This window comes from Drosophila subpulchrella, chromosome 2L (assembly GCF_014743375.2).
Source record: "Drosophila subpulchrella strain 33 F10 #4 breed RU33 chromosome 2L, RU_Dsub_v1.1 Primary Assembly, whole genome shotgun sequence".
NCBI classification, from domain to species: domain Eukaryota; kingdom Metazoa; phylum Arthropoda; class Insecta; order Diptera; family Drosophilidae; genus Drosophila; species Drosophila subpulchrella.
The window spans coordinates 12,310,408-12,328,752 of record NC_050610.1 but is presented as its reverse complement, the minus strand read 5'-3'; the positions used below and the strand labels follow the sequence as shown (position 1 = coordinate 12,328,752).

General features: G+C 40.2%; 2 protein-coding genes across 2 annotated transcripts in view; both read right to left on the bottom strand.

Moving 5' to 3' along the window:
• Positions 1–4,735: 4,735 nt before the first annotated feature.
• Positions 4,736–6,851, bottom strand: LOC119547089. The gene is made up of 2 exons (XM_037853788.1): positions 6,654–6,851; positions 4,736–6,594 (listed from the first exon to the last, which is right to left on the bottom strand). The coding sequence occupies exons 1-2, from the start codon at positions 6,772–6,774 to the stop codon at positions 4,751–4,753; spliced, it is 1,965 nt and encodes a 654-aa protein (XP_037709716.1). The 5' UTR covers positions 6,775–6,851; the 3' UTR covers positions 4,736–4,750.
• A 133-nt stretch (positions 6,852–6,984) lies between these two features.
• LOC119547873 (neural cell adhesion molecule 2) overlaps positions 6,985–18,345 on the bottom strand; it is a 74,508-nt gene continuing 63,147 nt past the window's right edge. The window contains exons 2-7 of the mRNA XM_037854909.1: positions 12,194–12,388; positions 11,485–11,595; positions 11,277–11,414; positions 11,003–11,155; positions 8,680–9,171; positions 6,985–8,220 (exon numbers count right to left, since the gene is read on the bottom strand). Of these exons, the coding sequence (XP_037710837.1) occupies positions 8,006–8,220; positions 8,680–9,171; positions 11,003–11,155; positions 11,277–11,414; positions 11,485–11,595; positions 12,194–12,388 (1,304 nt within the window). The 3' untranslated portion in view covers positions 6,985–8,005. The remainder of the gene's footprint in view (positions 8,221–8,679; positions 9,172–11,002; positions 11,156–11,276; positions 11,415–11,484; positions 11,596–12,193; positions 12,389–18,345) is intronic.

Genomic DNA, 18,345 nt, shown 5'->3' with positions numbered 1-18,345 from the left:
AACTGGGCAAGTAAGTCGTCTTTTTCTACATTTTTCATGGCGATTTATGGCGAAACATTGATTCGACGTTTCACTTTTGGACCTTACAAAATACCAATAAAATTATTATCAGTTAAAACTTATGATATCATGTTTAATGTTTATGTATTTTGATTTTAGAAATTATGAGAGTTACCTTTTATTAAATCACTAAGTATATTTTACTCAAAATTAAATACCAATAACCTAAAAAATACCAATAAAATCACTTTGAATTATAACTTTTAATAAATAAATTTAATTTTATTATAGATTGTTTGGATGTGCAAATTTAAGGTAAATTATATTTTGCATTCATATAAATATTCTCACAGAATATTTTAAGTTCAATTTATATTTTTGTTATTTAAAAGAAAATATACTTAATTTGAAATGTTTGATATTTTTCCTAATTCACAGTCATTAACCTAAGATATCTATTATTCAGGGCAAATATATTTCTGTGTATACCATTATAAATATCTGCAAGTTTGGGATACCAGAGAAATTCCCCATCCTGTAGACGGATTGCCTGAGGAGCTAGGCTGAATCATCCTTCACCAACTGACTACTGGCTGACCTGCAAATTTGCACTAATTAAGGCGAACAAATCGGAGCCAGCACACTGTGGCCAAGTGCGGAAGCAATCAAACAAACGCAGTCACAGGGATTGCATTAGGATGCATACAAAAGCACTCCAGGACACCGGGGGACCACAAAAGGTGGTCGGGCAAACAGGTGACAAGCGGGCAGGAGCAGCACTTTCTGCCACAAAGAGCTGAGTGCTCCGGATTGGGATGAGGAAGGAGCAGGAGGTAGGGGCAGGAGGAGCACCAGGAGGAGCTACAATGGCAGTTCCTGCCAGGACAACGATGGAAACAGGAAATCCTGGCGACACTAAAAATATTTTCTACCAAATTTACAATATGAAGTGGCTGGCTTGAGCTTGCTGCCAAAGGTGCTTGCTTATATGTGCAATATGGTATAGTTTAGTGTGTGTGCTGCCACAGCATTCGCATAAAGCAACACACAGCCTCACAAACTCATAACGTGTGTATACAAAATGTTGCACTTCATTGCGTTGACAGAAACAAACGTGGCACCAATATTACTCCCCCTACAAATCCTTATTCAGTAGTCCGCCCTCCCCTGGTAAACTCCATCTGTTGCTGAGTGCATTTCGAACATAATTTTCAATTTTCATGCATGTTTTGCCATTTGCTCGAGGAGTGCGAAATTGTTTCTCTGTGACATTTTTTGATTTGCTTAATGGCCGCCCGGTGATTCGGCATTGCGAAAATGTACATTTTATTTAAATCCCTTTTAGTTGAAAAACACTCTGCATCAAGTAAAATTTAAGTATCAATACAAGCTTTAGAGTGCACGTCTCTGCTCTATTTTTTTTTTAAGGATTTTTATTTCATAATACCGGAACAGAAATCCTGCGTTTATAAAAATACAAGTAGAAGTAAAGCCTTTTCCAAATATTGCTATTTCTGGCAGCCTGTCAGGAATTAAAATTCCTGAAAAATATGAAGAATATTTCAATGGAATGGATGGTATTTGCTATGGAAGGCTTTTTTTTAAATTTAAATCAATTTGTGTTTTTTTGATAAACATGAAAATTTTGTCTTTTTGTTGTAGAAATAAATTCAATTAAAGTGGAATTATGATAGTCTTAAATAGATTTAAAGTGCTAACGCTTTAAGATTTAAATGGCAATGTATTATTTATTTTATCACCCCTTATAGATACATTTTTAATCCATAACACATGCTTTTTGTTTGACACCCTCTGCTTTAAATGTTTGCCATAAAGGGCTTTATTAAATGTAAGCTCTTTAGGTTTTTTTGTATTTTAGTAGCAACATATGTATGCTATTGCTGTAACGCTCCTAAAATCACTTGACTAAACGATTTAAATTGGTCCCTGTGAGCTGGGTCCATATCGTTTGATATGCGCTTTGAGCCAAAGGCAGAAAACCGCTTAAAATGTGTGCCGCGGCACACAAAAAGCCCGAAATCCGCGTTAAAGTTGCAGCCAAAAAGCAGGCCAACAATGGGGGAATTGTACTGGTTTCGCTTTGGGTTTTCGGGACCCCCTTTCTGGACCCCTTCGGACTTCGGTACCGCAGGCAGCATAATTAATTGCGGTAATTAGTGTGTTGGCAACAAACAGCAAACACACGAAAACATTCAGCAAAACAGCAAGTGAAACCAGCTGAAAAACTGGGGACGAGGGCACTACCGATGCATTTACTTTATACAAGATTTGTGGGCCCCGCCGTCTCTGGCATATTAGTTAGTTTTCGTGGAGCAAGTTTTATTTACGACCGTGTATACTCGTATATATAGACCGACTCTTGACTGGCGACTGTTGAAAGGCCGCCGGCGCTAATTTAGTGGGCCGCCTTGGCAATTCTGTGGCATCATTAGAAAGCGGAAAATGATTTTTATTGCTAAGCAAACGGAAAAGGCAAGCGGCAGGGACAAATACTTCAAGAAAATCTCGGTAGCTAATAAGAATAAAAGGAGCGCTGAGCTCCATGGAAAGGATATAACCCCCGAGGGCCCCAAGGAACCAGGACTCCTCTTTGCTGTTCGCTTTAATTGGTCACTTGGCGAGCGCACAGAAGAACAATTTAATTTTCACCATTTTCTTATTATCTCTCTGCGTCTGTGAAAAACTCCATCTTCTCATCTCAGCTTTATGTAATTAAGGGCTGGGGGGCAACAAGGGGCGTGGCAGCCGTCTGTTGTGTGTTATTACCACCGCAGTCATTAAATCTTTTGTGTGTAATTAAAAAATTACAATTTAATGCTTTGCGCTCATTTATTGACACGGCGTGCGGTCGGTGCAAAAGCATCCACATCCGCCCCGTGGGCAAGCAATTTCAACGAGCGGAAAATCGCGGAAATCCAAGTGGAGAAAATGTGGAACATTCTCGGTAAAGGGGGGATAATGTAGCACTGATGGAATTCCTAATGATGCAAGCCAGCCCCCCTGACTACAAAACGTGTTAAGTGTGTATTTATGGCTAGGTAAATGATGTTAAATCTTAACATTGCTTGCCTTTGTTAATGCTGATTACTTGGTAATGGAAAAGGATTTATTTTAACAGTGAAGATATGTGATTGCATGAGCTGACCAATTTTGGAATAGATTGCAGGAGTTGTAAGCCAAATCCTTGTTTGAAAGTCTTAGAAGTTGCAACATTTGTATGTTTATTTAAATGTTTATACTTTTATATAAATAAATATATACTTATTGTATATAGTTACCTTTATATAAATCAAAATATATAAAAAGACACCGCCACTTTTCCTTTGCCACCACAAAAAATAAACGCTTGGTTTCATTTTAAAGCCAGGCCCGCATGTGAGCTGTAAAAAATGTTGAGTGCTGGTCTTTCGATAAGCGCAATAAAATCAACCATATACGTGAAAAAGGGGAAAACTCGGCACTGACATGGAAATTGCATTGCCCCCCATCGAGTCCGATGGCAGATGCCTCCGAGAGGATTTCGCCGGAGGATGGGGAAAAATAAACTTTGGTCAAGCGTTGATTTGGTCTAAAAGCCCGTGCGAAACTGACCCACTTGCCGGTTTTTTGGCGGTTGCAGGCCTAAAATAGCCGAATGCCATGGCATTTATTATTTTCCTCGTTTTATTTTTTTGGTTCAGCTGTCGTGACTCAAACTGTTGACTCAAAGTGTTGATATTCGGAGCCGGTGGCTTTCATAAGCCAATGGGGAAATTGCCAGCCCTTTGAAATCACGCTATGCCGAATAATTTGATGCACGGAGAAATGGTTCCCGCTTTTGAAATTAAAAGACGGGCTGATTGTTTTCAAACCGCGCCCGTTCTGTTTGCACACTAAATAACGCCCATGTTGATGGCTCATTGTGATGCGAATGGCAAATGCCAAATGTCAATGGGTCCGCTGATGAAATGAGAAGGGGCCTCCATGTCTGTGCGTAGTCAGAAAAATATTTAACGCGTGGTCGGGCCATAAAAGTCACTACGCACAATATGGCACCCGGCACCACAGACGCAGCGAAAATCCGCATCCGTATCCGACGTTTGGCATTCAACTGATTTATGCGGCTGTCAGCGAACTGCTCCGGTACCTATACCCCCAAAATCCCCCCCAATTCGCATATGCGGGCCCTCAGCTGAGCCCCAGTTGACGGGCCTGATTGACAAACCGCACTCTTTGCCCAAATGAACAATTTGACGGCGACCCACCGGTTGAAATTCCAAGCACAGGTTACGGTTAGGTTCAGTGAAACAAATCAAATTGGCCTATGTCCTATAGCAAGACGAATTTAAATATTTTGCTGTGTTTTGACACTGCTAAAAGGCCTCGACTTCTGTTAAATAATTGTAATATCGGTTTATACTTAATGTATGTATCCATTTTAAAACATTCGATTAAGATTGATCTAAAGTGGTTAGATTGTTTTTTATAAAATCATGATTACCTTTAACCTTAATTCAAATATTGTTTTAGGCATAACACTTTTAGCCAGTCGAAAATCGGGGAAAACGGAGGCCTAAAAGGTGATATATGTGTGAGTTCTAAAAATAACATATTGTAAAGTAAGCCTAAAATAAAAGCTAATTAAAACCTAAAACTTATGTATTAAAGAGATTTATTTTTAGTCAAAATGTTTATATATTGCAATTTATTAAAAATTATATTAAAAAAGAAAAAATTTGGATGGGTCTCACTAAATCTTTAGTCTTGTAATATTCTTTTTATGAAATTGGTTAATAAAATAGTTTTGGTTTCTAGTAGGCGCTATTTTTCGGAGGTCACATATTTTCTTAGATTTTTTCACATGGAAACCAACCCCTGATAGTGAGGACGTTTCCAAATCGCTCAATAGATTTTTGTCTTCGTCATCGGTTGAAATTAATTGTTCATCGATAGTGGCGATTTCCTGGACAGCATTCCTACTGCTCGACCTTGATTCGCCTTCGAATCTCGACTGTTTCGATGTTGAACGCGATGAAATGCCAGGGACTATGTTGCTTGAGTGTTTGCTGGATTTTTTGGACTTACTATCGCTGCGTTCCTGGGGAACGGAGTACACATACTTGAGCTGCTCTAGGGGAAGACCCAAGACCCTGGCCACATAGTCCTTACCCACCATGCAATCCCCACGAGCTTTGTGATCGCAACCACCGCTCTGGCGATCCGCGTGATGGAACTCAAAGGATATGCCCAAGGGGCAGCTCTTCGGCTTGATGGTATTCCGCACATCGATCACACTGAAGGTGAGTATTTCCTGGAACACGCCCAACTCAATGGCCTCCTCGATGGCGGCATCGGTGACCAGGAAACATCCCAGAGAACATCCCGAGCTCAGATCCCTGACATTCACATGATACAGATTATCTGCTCGCAGGAATATGGATATTACGATATCGGTAAGGCAGCGATTGCCAATCAAGTCCATTAGCTGGCAATGGAAACTATCAAGCTGGGTCAAGCTCTGTCCCCGGCAGAACTGACAGGTGCTCGAGGGCTTCCTCTCCAGCTTTTTCGGGGGACCCTTCGTCTCGACACACTTACTGGTCAACGATTGAACACTGGCATTGAGGCTATCCACCTGGTTGCGAATGTCGAACAGTTCCTGACACTGAAGACCCTCCAATCGGCGATTCATCTCACTTAACTGCTTGGATATATCAGATATGGCTGGGCAGTTGCTACATGGCGGTGGTTCCGAAGAACAATGGGGTTTCTCCACTGAAGGGGAATTTTCAAACTTAACCGAGCACTGGCATTTGGAATGAGCAGGGTAATTTTGATTGCAAATCGGACATGTTGTCTGTTGCTCCACTGATGATTTTTCGGTATATGGTGGGGGATTATGGGACTTATCAGGAGACTGGGGCTTGGATTGATTTTGACTATTTGGCTTAGAAGTTGGTGAAGATTTGGGGTGATCCTGGGTAACAACTTTCGAATTCGGTTGAGGGTGTGCCTTTCTCCTAGTTCCTTCTCCCGTGGGCACAACAATTATGGGTCTACTGCAACATCGTCGCCTTTCCGTTGTCCTCTGAGGTGGATAATCTTTAGCCGTTTCAGCGGTATAAGTTTTTTGGATTTCCCTAAATGGTTCCTGACCGCAGCAAACACCTATAATAGGCAGATGGCTATCATCGGGCTCCGCACGTGGGCAGTCCCGGAAGGGGGGATCGGAAACCGGAATTTCTGTGGCCAAGGGCTGTTCGAAGGATACACAACATTTGCGCTGCTTCTCAGGTGCATCGCAGCATGGCGATTTAACGGGTTCCGGCTTTGAACAGGAACTGCTTTCAGATTTTTTTGAAGGTTTATCACAAGCCTGACCGGAAGATTCCACAGGCTTATTATTTAAAGAGCATTGAGAATTACTTTTAAGTTCCTGAGAAGATTTATCCGAGTTTTTGTCGGAGCCACCAGCAGATATACGACTGTGGTGGGCCTGAGAAGTTCGAGAACTTCGGTTATGGAACCTTCTGTGTATGGAACCTTGCACTCGGACCAGGGTTCTCATGTACCGCACATAGGCTCGATTGGATTCTGTGAATAAAAAAAAATTTTAAAATGATGCATGCTTAGTGACTTCTAACATTTCTTACCCGAGTTAGTACCAAAATGGTAGTTGCTCTGCACACGCGGAATCATCTGCTCTTCTAAACTAAAATCTGCTGCTAGTGGTTGGTTTGAATTCTGACTATAAAATCGGTGTGATTTGCCCATTTCCCAACATTTTTCGTTTTTGGAATTTTTTGGATTTTATATAAAAAGATGAATGTCAATTGTGGGAAAATAAACATTAATGACCAGGCTTACTGAAACCCTTGAAAATATTTTTTAGCCGTCTTTGCGTATTTCAGCTTTCCTTTTAAAACTTTACCCAAAATATAGATTAAACCACAGAACTCTGAGAAGAAAATATGCTGGTTTTGGTATTCATAATAACTTTTATTTTTGGCTCACACACAAGTGGCAAACGAAAACCACAGAATATTTAATCTTTGGCTAGGTCTTATGGCTTACATTTTACACCTTTTAATAGAGGAAATATATTTTATTTTATTGGGCATAAACTATTTATGTAAAATATATATTTTGGTTTAGGTTTGGCAACGGTCGTTTTGCCTTTGTTTTGTGGCAAAAAGGTTGTTCTTACTGTTACGTACAATTTGTATCGTTTATTTAAGCCCTGAAAATGTACACGTGAAAATGTTTATTTTGGCTTCGGACTATCAAAAAGATTATGTGTCATATAAAAATTTCAAATGCTGGTGTTAAGCTCTTTCAAATTGTTATTTATTGTTTGATGCGTTTGATGTTTTACTCGAGGCTTTAAATGAAAATGGTATATATGTAGTTGAGTTGAAAGGGTTGTGTAGGGATATCGAATGAAGAAAGGCTTATACTTGTGTATGTACTCTTGCAGAGTAAAATAACAAATATTCTTTTTTTAATTTGGCAACTGTTTGATTATATCTTTAAGATTTGGCAACAAAACTTCTTTTAAGTTGCAAGACTTAAGCTCAGCAGGAAAACTCCCAATTCGAGTTAAAATATTTACTTATACAATTTAAATTTTTCTCACAAAGAGGAAAGTTGAGCAAAGCTTTTGATTTGCAACGTTTTGGGGAGCCATAGATTTTCTTTAACCGCTATGAGGATTTGTTTAAATATAATATAAGTTTTCCTATAAGTTCTCCATTAATATATTTCAAATCGAAGCATTCAAGGCCAAAAAGTAACTCTCACTAAACTTAACCTTAACATTGTTTTGGGTTATTTTAACGCACTGAACTTAAGAGTTAACCCATTTTCTTAGACCGAGCAAATCAGACAGAAAGTGTCCCCGTGGACACGGCTTAAAGCTATACAAAGCACATGGGGGTTAAGGTCCTGGTTTCCGGTTCCGCTAGGAGCATCACCCGTCATCATTCATCCGCCTGCAGAATCAGATTCATCCGTGGTTCGGCCGCATAAGGCCCATTAGTGTTAAAAGACCCAAGAGAAGGGCAATGGGCCTGGGGATCCCCGAAGAGGCACGAGGCTCAAGAGACAGGGTCTTATACTTCTCCACCCTGGTGAAGTCACTGAAGCCGGCCAGGTTTCGAGATGCTGCTCTCACCAGGTAGTTTGTATCTGGTTCTAAATTCGTAAGAAGGAAAGTTGCACCTGAAAAGAAGATGAATGGGACTTTAAGCACTGAAAGATTTAAATTTAAAATGTAAGTAAATTTAAGAAAAAATTCTTGTCAATCTTTAAGATTCAATAAAATCAAAATACCTACAATATTTTAAAATCAATATCATATTTGTAGGTCTAGAATGCTTGCTCCTAAAAATATTTTGTTTCAGTTCAAGAAAAAGAGCTCTTGACTTGTTTTTATGACTATTTAATAACCCTTTTTGATTAAAAAAATGTTTTTGTCTGTATAACTACGACGTTAAATTTACTTATGTAACTTATTAAATTTTATAATACTATATGTAGTACAGCTCTTTGCAAATTCACAAGTTCATGTTTTCTAATAAAATACATTTTATTTACTAATCACTTACTAAATAATTAGTTAAATAATTACTTAATAAATGTATTTTATCTAAATCTATCTTTTTAGTTTTCATAACTCACCCTCTTCAAAGGGATAGTCCTTCCGCCTGGCATTGGTCCACTTGCCCGCCTCCGACTTGAACTCCATTTCGGTCATGTACTCGATGCGGAACCCATTGACCCCCATGGGACTGTCCGGAGGACCCCGAGGAGCACTCAGGACCACGTCGAAGGTGTTCGAATTGAAGCCGCGCAGCTCAAAGTTGGACGGAGCCGGTGGCTTGTCGCCCTGCTCCAGTCGCGTGATCCTCTCGATGTAGCCCAGGTCGTTCTTGGCACGACACCTGTAATTATCGAAGGCGCTGGTGTTCAGCACGTGGATGGTGAGGCGGGACCAGTAGCTGTCCGTCTCGATGGTATAGGTCCTGTTGTTGCTGTGCAGCTTGTTGTGTTTGCGGTACCAGGTGAAGTTGGCGGGCGGTTCAGCCAGGGCCTCGCACATAAGCGTAGCAGTGCCATTGATATACGCGTACTTAAGGCTCACAAAGGGCGTCTTGGACCAAGTGGGCTTGTCTGTATAGGGAATAAATTTTGAATTAAGCATCAACTAAGAAATACTCCCATTAAACCAAAAAGGCACTAAATTATAACTACTACTTTCTTATTTAAATCAAGAAACAAATAGAGTAGTTTGTGCAAATCAACTTGAAAATGCCTAAAATGCCAAAAACGCAATCCTCAACTGGCAAATGACAGCTCGAAGCGGGGCGCTCAAAGGTATGCCATGGAAATGGAAAAACCATGTCCGCTAACCATAAATCAGTCCCGACCAAGTTAAGCCATTAGCTGCATGTGTGCCACGCCCACTGGCCGAACATCAGGAACACCGGCCGACCTCGGGATCCATCAAAAGCGGTCCTTGTGCCGCCAGTGTAATTCCAACGTTTTTCGTGCTCAAAAACTATTTACCGCTCAGTGCGTCGCATACTAAGCGCAAACTCAAAATTTCAAGCCCCCTTTCATGGGAAAAAACAAAACGGTGCTCAAGTAATTTCGACAGGTCACCCCGAATTGCACATTGGAACTAGGTTAGATCAAAAATTTTTAACATAAAGCATTTACATTTTAAGAAACAACTTTAAGGCCCAAATTAACCAAACTTGTATAAAATATATCTTTTAAAAGTAGAATGACAGTTCTTTAATTAAATTAATAAAAGTTTAAGGCTAGTTTTTGTGAACCTAAAAAATTAGATTGAAAATGAAAAAAACAATTGCACATTTTATGAAACACATCGGTATTACATTTAATGTTACGATTATTTTTAAGAACATTTTTAAAAATATACAATTTTTGGAAATTTTTAAAAGGTATCTGCGGCTTACATTTGTCTTTATTTTTGTAGGGCTTTCTTATGATAGTAAGAATTCCTCTAAAAAGTAGTATCCCTGTCCCAATGTGCATTTGTTTTTATACCCGTTACTCGTAGAGTAAAAGGGTATACTAGATTCGTCGGAAAGTATGTAACAGGCAGAAGGAAGCGTTTCCGACCCCATAAAGTATATATATTCTTGATCAGGATCACTAGCCGAGTCGATCTAGCCATGTCCGTCTGTCCGTCTGTCCGTCTGTCCGTCTGTCCGTCTGTCCGTCTGTCCGTCTGTCCGTCTGTCCGTCTGTCTGTCCGGATGAACGCTGAGATCTTGGAAACTATGAGAGCTAGGCTATTGAGATTTGGCGTGCAGATTCCTGAGCTTCTTACGCAGCGCAAGTTTGTTTCAGTAGAGTGCCACGCCCACTTTTACGCCCACAAACCGCCCAAAACTGTGGCTCCTACAGTTTTGATGCTAGAATAAAAATTTTAACTGAAATGTATTGTTCTCATCAATACCTATCGATTGATTCAAAAAAAAGTTTGCCACGCCCACTTTATCGCCCACAAACCGCCCCCAAACTTCAAAAAATCGTAAATATGAACGTGGATATCTCGGAAACTATCAAAGATATAGAATCAGGATTTCAGATTTAGATTCCGTAGCTTTGTACGCAGCGCAATTTTGATACGCGAATATGCCACGCCCACTCTAACGCCCACAAACCGCCCAAGCCTGTGGCGCCCACAATTTTCATGCTAGAAACAAAATTTTAACTGAACTGTATCGATCTCGTCAATACCTATCGATTGACCACAAAAAAAAATTTGCCACGCCCACCCTAACGCCCATAACGCTTAAATCTGTCTACCGCCGGTAGGTGGCGCATTTCAGTCTTGCTTTGCTGCTTGCTTATTTCCATTTCCCTTTGGTCCCTTTAGCTGGGTAACGGGTATCTGATAGTCGAGGCACTCGACTATAGCGTTCTTTCTTGTTTTTGTATATTTTCGGAAATCATAAATCACACTCACGTTCGATTTTCATCAAAACGGTGCGCTCCTGCATATCGGAAGCAATCGAGTTGACTTGGTATGCCCGGCACGCGTACTCGCCGGTGTCATTCTGTGTTACCTTGTTGATGAGCAAACCATCGGCCAGGATGCGGAACTTGGAGTCGTCGGCCGCTGCACATGGAATGGAGTGGAAAAGGGCAGATACATAGTTTTGGGTTTTGGGCTCGACATTCCCCTGGAGGGCAGGGGATTTGCAGGAATGCAAAATGCTCATTATCTTGGGGGCTCTTACCGCCGGCACTGATGGGCTGTCCATTGAAGTGCCAGGTGACATTCGGCTGGGGCTCGCCCTTCACCTCGCACAGAATGGTGGCCTTCTCGCCCTCCTTTACCGTCATCACGGTGGCGTTTTCCGTGAATGTAATTTTCTCTGGGCGTGTGCGGGAAAACAATGCAATATTAATGACTGACCCATGGCCTACGGCGATTCCAGCACTTACGGTACACAATCAAATCGAAGGATTTACTATGCAGACTTCCATCAGCAGCTTCACAGGACCAATTGCCCTTGTCGGCCAGTGCGATGTGGGCGAAAACGATTTTCAATTGTTCTGCGCAAGGAAAATAAACAATCGAACGCGACGTCGAGTGAAAAAGAAATGGAAAATGGGAAATTGAGTAAGGAACACATAGAAAAGGTTAAAAGAGGTTCGCAAAACAAAGCGTTGATACCGCATAAGTACGGTTCAAGGTATATGAGTATTCGATTCTAGAGAGGCTGGTCTAATTGAATTCCATTATTTAAAGTTTGGGTATATATTACATGATTATTTATAAGGTCTCCCAAAAATTGTATTATATTGAACCCCTTTCATGACTTTTAAAATAGTAAGGAACAGATTAATTGAGCTCTATTATGGAGTAACAAATAAAAAAAATTCTTTAAATTTAAACAATTTAAAATTGTATTTAAACATCTGTCCAATTTATTCTTTTAATTTTGCCCCTACTGGGTATTTAGCTGCAAAGAATGTGGCTGGGGAAATGCAATTAATTGCGTTTGTTGTGCCAGTGGCCTTGTATTCACTCGACCCCTGACCCCTGACCTCCTGCCCCAACTATCCATTCCCCCTGCAGTATTTCTTTCTGTTTTATCTAGCTCATTCCAACCCAAACCCTCTGTATCCCCCACATCCATTCGATCCTTACCTGCCGATGTTTGCTCAATGTGAATGCGTCCTTTGTGCTCGCGTATAATTTCGCCTTTTGGCGATTTCCAATGCAGCACCACTTTTGGATCGGGACTACGGCACTGGACGATGAGGGACTCGTTTGTATACCGCACCACGCTGTGCTCCGCCGGACTGAGGGACAGACTCTCATGGTGATTGGCCCAGGCGACAGCTGCAATGGCAAACAGAGGGTTGGGGATATATGTACCATACGATATAATGACTCGTTAATTGCCCTCCCCGTTTGAAATGTCAACTGAAAAGTTAAGAACAAGTTGCTGCGAGTGTCAGTGCAATCGCATTTGCATAACAAGGCAAGCTGCTCAGTGCATTTTATTTACTTTACAACTTTAATCATAATACTTCTGTAGGAAACTTTGGAAAATATGAAAAAAGGGGAATGTTTAAGAAACCTGTGCTGTATTTTTTTTTATTAATTAGTTGAATTATTCCTTAAAGCTCTACATATATTTTAAAATATTTTACATGCTGGAAATTATGTTTTCAATTCGGTTATTTTAACAATAGCCTCTCAATTACTCCAGTGTTCAACTCTTAAAACAATAAACCGACCACAAAGGTAAGGCTTGTTATGTCCATACTCAACCACTAATTGAAAAACATTATTGAACATTTAACCGCAATCTTTGAAAGACGTGCAAAAGATACGTAGGACTGCTTTTGTGATTTTATTTTTATTTATTTGGCATAAATCAGTTGGCACGCAATTTATGTGGGCAATTTATATTTGCAAAACCGGCTGCTAACATACAGCGAACTGCACTCAACGAAGCGAAATCGTTGCCGCAACTCAGACTTTCACTTCTTGTTTTGCGCCTCGCCTTGGCAAAATGTTCATTGAAATTTATCACAAGAAATTGCAATTTCATTTCGCCAATTCGTGTCAATCTGCAGAGGGAACAGAGAGCCGGCAGGCAAACTTGGGGCAGGATGAGGCTGGCAGGTCCAAAAACTTGAGCCAGAACCGGATGCGGATGCGGATGGGGATGCGGATGCCTCAGCAGCCCTTTGGGTATTCGGGCAATGTATATAGATGCAAAAATTTCTTGCATACTTTTTAATAAAGTTTGTTTCCCAGCCCAAAGTGGCAAAGATGGAATAAAAACAAGAACTACGAAACATGATGGGGTGTGGGCCACATGATTGCATCGTTCATTTCGTTGGCAAAAACTTTTGCGTTGCCTTTTTCTGCTTGTGCAAATTTTATTGGCAGCAGTACGGACATATTGAAATTATACAACTACATAATGAAATACCCGCATATATATTGTGAGGGGGGTGGGGGTCTCACACAAAAAGGAGCCATGTACAAGGATCCAGGAGCAAGCGCCATCTCGGTGGAACATTATTAACAATGCATCTAGGGCAAAGATGTTCGCAATTAGGTTTCGGTAGTGAAAACTTTGCTAGAATTAATTAGCACAGCTCAACTTTGAATTGAAATGATTTAAAATGTGGGCAAATAAATTTCAGCTTGGCTCTTTGAATTGGTTTCTTTTAATTGAAAATAGTTCTTGGGCTTGATTTAAAGTTTTGGCTTTATATTACTTGAGTTATATTCCTACCTCAGTTTCTGAAAACTCATAGATATTTTTGTAAGTCCTTATTAAGTCATATTCCATTAAAGCCACCTCTCTATGTACTTCTACTCTTGCTTTCTTTGGGAACTTTCTGATATCTTAACGAATCAATGCCGACATCAGCCAGAGTTGCCAAACAATGGGAATATTACTTTTTATCGCGCTCTTGGCACAACTTACACGCCCCCCCCTTTCCGTCCTTATATGTGCTCTATATAGTTATGGGAGCGTACAAATATTTGCATTGTTTGCCCTCACCTGCAGACGCCAACGTCACTGTCTCTGTTGCGTCTGTCTGTTACAAAAAGCGAGGATGACTATGTGACTTGTTACACAGCGAGAAAAGTATTCTATAAGAAATAATACGTCCTATTTAAGAAGGAACTTTTACAAAAAATCCTTTGAGACTTGAGATATTTAAATTAAAAACATATTATAAGGGAATGTAAGTAATGATACCATTCCAAATTGGTATTTAAATACTTTAACAGCGTTCTTTATAAAATAAGCTATTATATAATACTATGATATTATATCTACTCTTTAGAGACATTAAGTTCGGCTTGAAATATTGCTTAAAAGGAAACCTATTTATAAGAGTCTTTTGAAAATAAGTTAGAAATGATATGTTTCTAGCTACTTTGGAAAATAATCCCTTAAGATAGTTTAAAAAATAAAATGTTATATTAGCTCAGACATTAAGGTCTTTTTGAAAGCAAACTTCGTATTTCTATATGTTCTAAATAAAATCATTTCGTTAGGGACTTTTAAAATTATGTTAGCACTGATATGCTTTTAGGAACATAAGAATGATAAGCCCTTTAGATCTTAAATCAAGTCCTTAAAAAGATAATTATATTGAATTGAATTTTAACTCAGACAAAATATTTTTTTTCTGTGTAGATCCCGGGGCTCCTGTTGCTGCTCCCTGTCAGCGCTGCTGATATCTTGGCCAGAAGGACGTGGGATTTCATAAAATTTCATGTGCCAACCAAAGTCGCAGCACATGCGAGCTTAATGACAGCGTCACGGAAAAATAAAATAAATATGTGCCAAAGCAAAAGTAAATGTAAAGCAGTGCCAAGTGTGAGAAAAACAAACGGTTAGTGGTAAATCGGAAATGGCATTCCCACAAGAGCGAAATGAAATTATCTGGCTGGCTGTTGGCATTGTTCGGCGGCCTTTATAAATGCATTATGCCGTGCACTCGTGTGCACTGTGAGTTGTGGAAAAAAAAGTGTGGAAAAAGGGAATAAAAAGCTGAGGAAAAACTGCAGCTGGCGGTGGGTGGTTGGGTGTTTGGGCGCCATATAGTAGGTGGAGTTGAGATGTTGAGCGGTAACACGTGCGAACTGCCAAAAAATGCAACCAAGCATGCAGCGCGTGGGCGACGTCCTGTGAACTGACGTACAATGCCAACTGGTCCTGTCAGGAGTGCGAATGAGGTCCTGTGTGCGCTTTGGGATATGGCAAAGTGTTAACCTGGAAATTCCGTTAAATGAAATGCATTATTCAGCTGCATTTCTGCGGCCACCATATCCGCATTGGTCGTTTACAAAGTCCCGCAGATTTTCCCTTTTTCCTCGTGTTCATTGTTTCATAATTATAATTATTTAATTATCAAATTTAAAAAAACAAATGGAATTTAAAATATTTCCATTAAGCCTTGACCAAAATAAACTTTCAAGTTAAAGGCTGAACAAGGCATAAAATATTTATGTGAGCTACCATGACTCAATATTTTTTATGTTTATGACAAAGGCACTTAAAATGCGTTTATTAGGGTAATAGTTATTTTTAATAGGTAATAACCGTATATTAAAATATTAAAGAAAACCTCATTTACTTCATCCGACATTTATTGCTGCTTGAGGCTTCTATTTCACGTGAAATGGCAGACATTTATTCATTTGTTTTTAATTTATTCATCCGGAATTTTAATGAAATTTTCCTTCCGTTTTTTAAGACGGGTCTGCAATTCAATTTCCATTAGCACGACAAAAAACTTTTTAATTATTTTCCAATGCTTAATGGGAGGACTGGGTCCTCGGCTTCTGAATTTTATTTGCTTCGAAATGCTGCAAGTTTTCCTCTTTGTGCGACATTTTTGTTTTGCATTTACTCTGGCAAAAAAGTTTGTTATTATTTTTTTTTTGAATTTTTTTTGTTTGTAAGCCCAGTACGCACGCATGCTCTCAACTTCAATGAAAAAGTTTTAATTTTGCAGTTGCAATAGGGGAAAAGAGGGAACAGCCAGTGAAAAGTCCCAGGCTCCACCATTCAATGTGTTTAAATGTCAGCATAAACGCATATGAAGCGCACTTAACCTGAATTATGCGCGGATTTTCCCCATCACAGGCCTAAAGGAAAATCCCGGAAAAATAAAAGTAGCATTTGTACGAGCTTAACCCATTTCTGTCAGGGTTTTTTCTTGCTTATACCGTACGTGGCCAGAAAAGTTTGGCGATGGTTAACTTTTTATCAAAAGCCAGACACAGACTATGGAAGTAACTACTCCACTTCTCATCAGGGCAATAACCTGACCTAACCATTATTACCGTTTTGGAATATGCTGGCCAGGAATTTAATTCCAATGGCACACAAAGCACGTAATGCCAAAACATGCATAAATCATCAGCGCGTCTCCGCACAAGAATATATTTCCGCTATAAAATGGACGTTTCCGCATTTTGGCCAACTGAACGAGCCACGTCTTGGTTTTGCTCTTGGTAACTTGGCCATGGCCAGCAGGAAAACAGGAAGTCAGGTTGGCTTTTTCGGTTCTGCTTTCCCAGCTGCAGATGTAGTTGCACTTGCTGTTTTTCCGGTGGAAATGCAGGTGGGTAGAAAAACTTAGTGGTGCTTCACCTTGAGATGCCTTTTTAATAGTTTTCCAGCTGACACTCGGCTTTCCATGCTCTCTTCTTTCAGTTTGGCAATTAATTCTTTTTTCCTGCTGCCTCCCCAACTAGTTCATAAATTTTCCATTATGTGAGTGCGCGCCGGAAAATACATTTATGCGTTTTTAAACGCCTGACAGCTTATAATTCTCGCAGGCTCTTTGAGGAAGCTGGCGCATATAAATTTGCAACTGTCGGCCGATAAGAACCCAGTGTCCAAGGATGCGGGTGTGGCTCTCTGGTCCTTTCGTCCACTATTTCAATCCTGAAAAGGACACTCCAGCCCATGATTCGCCCTTCAACTCATTCATCAGCATGGTGCGCCTTTGACTTTTGAAACAAAAGTTTTGACAAACTTTACTTTCCACTTGGGAGGAGGAACACGAAGCCAGTTTAAACTGACGCTGTTGCAAAGCTCCATAAAAGTTAGTGCTACTTAAATATTTTAAACATTTTATAGATAAATCTGCGAACAGTGGCTCACTGTCAGTTGCGATTGGGATTTGTGTCAACGGAATACAAAATATGCTCTAAGAATAGAACTGGGTTAAAAAAGGACTTTGTGTTGCTGCCAAAATGTTCAGGTGAATATAAAATTTTATTATTATTTCTTTTGTCATCTAGAAGATATGATTTCCTTAAAGAACCAAACAAGAATTCATAACAACTTGATAATTTATGTCATTATTCATGGCCCGTATCTAAACAGTCATCAGCAAAACATTTTCTTTTCTTTGTCATTTCACTCCAATGTCTCGCTTTCATTTTTCCTTTGACACCCCCAATGACAAACTTGAATACATTATTTTTATGCTGTTTCGCAGAGGGCTTAGACCATTTGTTAGGCAAATTTCGCGTAAAGTTGCAACACGACAGGCGTCGCATTAATCATGGGCCATCAAATTGCATTAATCGTGGCATCAAGTGTCGCTGCTAATTATCCTGGCCAAGGATAGCGTCATCCCAGCCAGGGCAACACCACGCTGAACCACTCTTATTGGATTGCTATGCTCTGGCGCACCTCATGAAGTTGTAATTGAAACTGTTTTGGGCGCACATTGCGTATACGCAGCGTGCGACGTGCCACAGGAGTCGTCTCGTGGCTGTAAAAATAAAGATCAAATTTCCCCCCGCCATCTCTGCAGTTGGCTGGCATGCAATTTTTAGTTAAAACTTTGTCTCATGTCGCTGCTAAAAATTAAAATCCAACTGCTGGGCGACAACAACTTGCGTAACGATGGCTCCGGCCATGGTTGTTGCCTTTCAGTCCTTTGCTAACAACTTTGCCGCTTGCACTTTGTCGTAAAAATAAAGTTTTACACACGCGTACGCAAGTTGCTTTTTCTATTGTATTACTTACTTGATGCCATTGTGCTACGTTTCCCCTTTGCCTTCCCTTCCCCTTCCACATCCCTTCCCATTCCCTTCCTCTTCCCTTCCTCTTCCCTTCCTCTTCCCTTCCTCTTCCCTTCCTCTTCCCTTCCTCTTCCCTTCCTCTTCCCTTCCCATTCCCTTCCCATTCCCTTACCATTCCCTTACCATTCCAACACACACATGCCGCATTACAGCGCCTTTAGTGTCTTCATTTTTAGTGGCCCATGTGAAAAACTTGTCAGTTTTCCGATCCA

Bases quoted from the DNA above. Each gene is read 5' to 3' on its own strand.
- LOC119547089 (XM_037853788.1), bottom strand. From the start codon at position 6,774: ATGGGCAAATCACACCGATTTTATAGTCAGAATTCAAACCAACCACTA. The intron at 6,595-6,653 runs GTAAGAAATGTT...TTTTATTCACAG, and splicing joins CCATTTTGGTACTAACTCGG to AATCCAATCGAGCCTATGTG.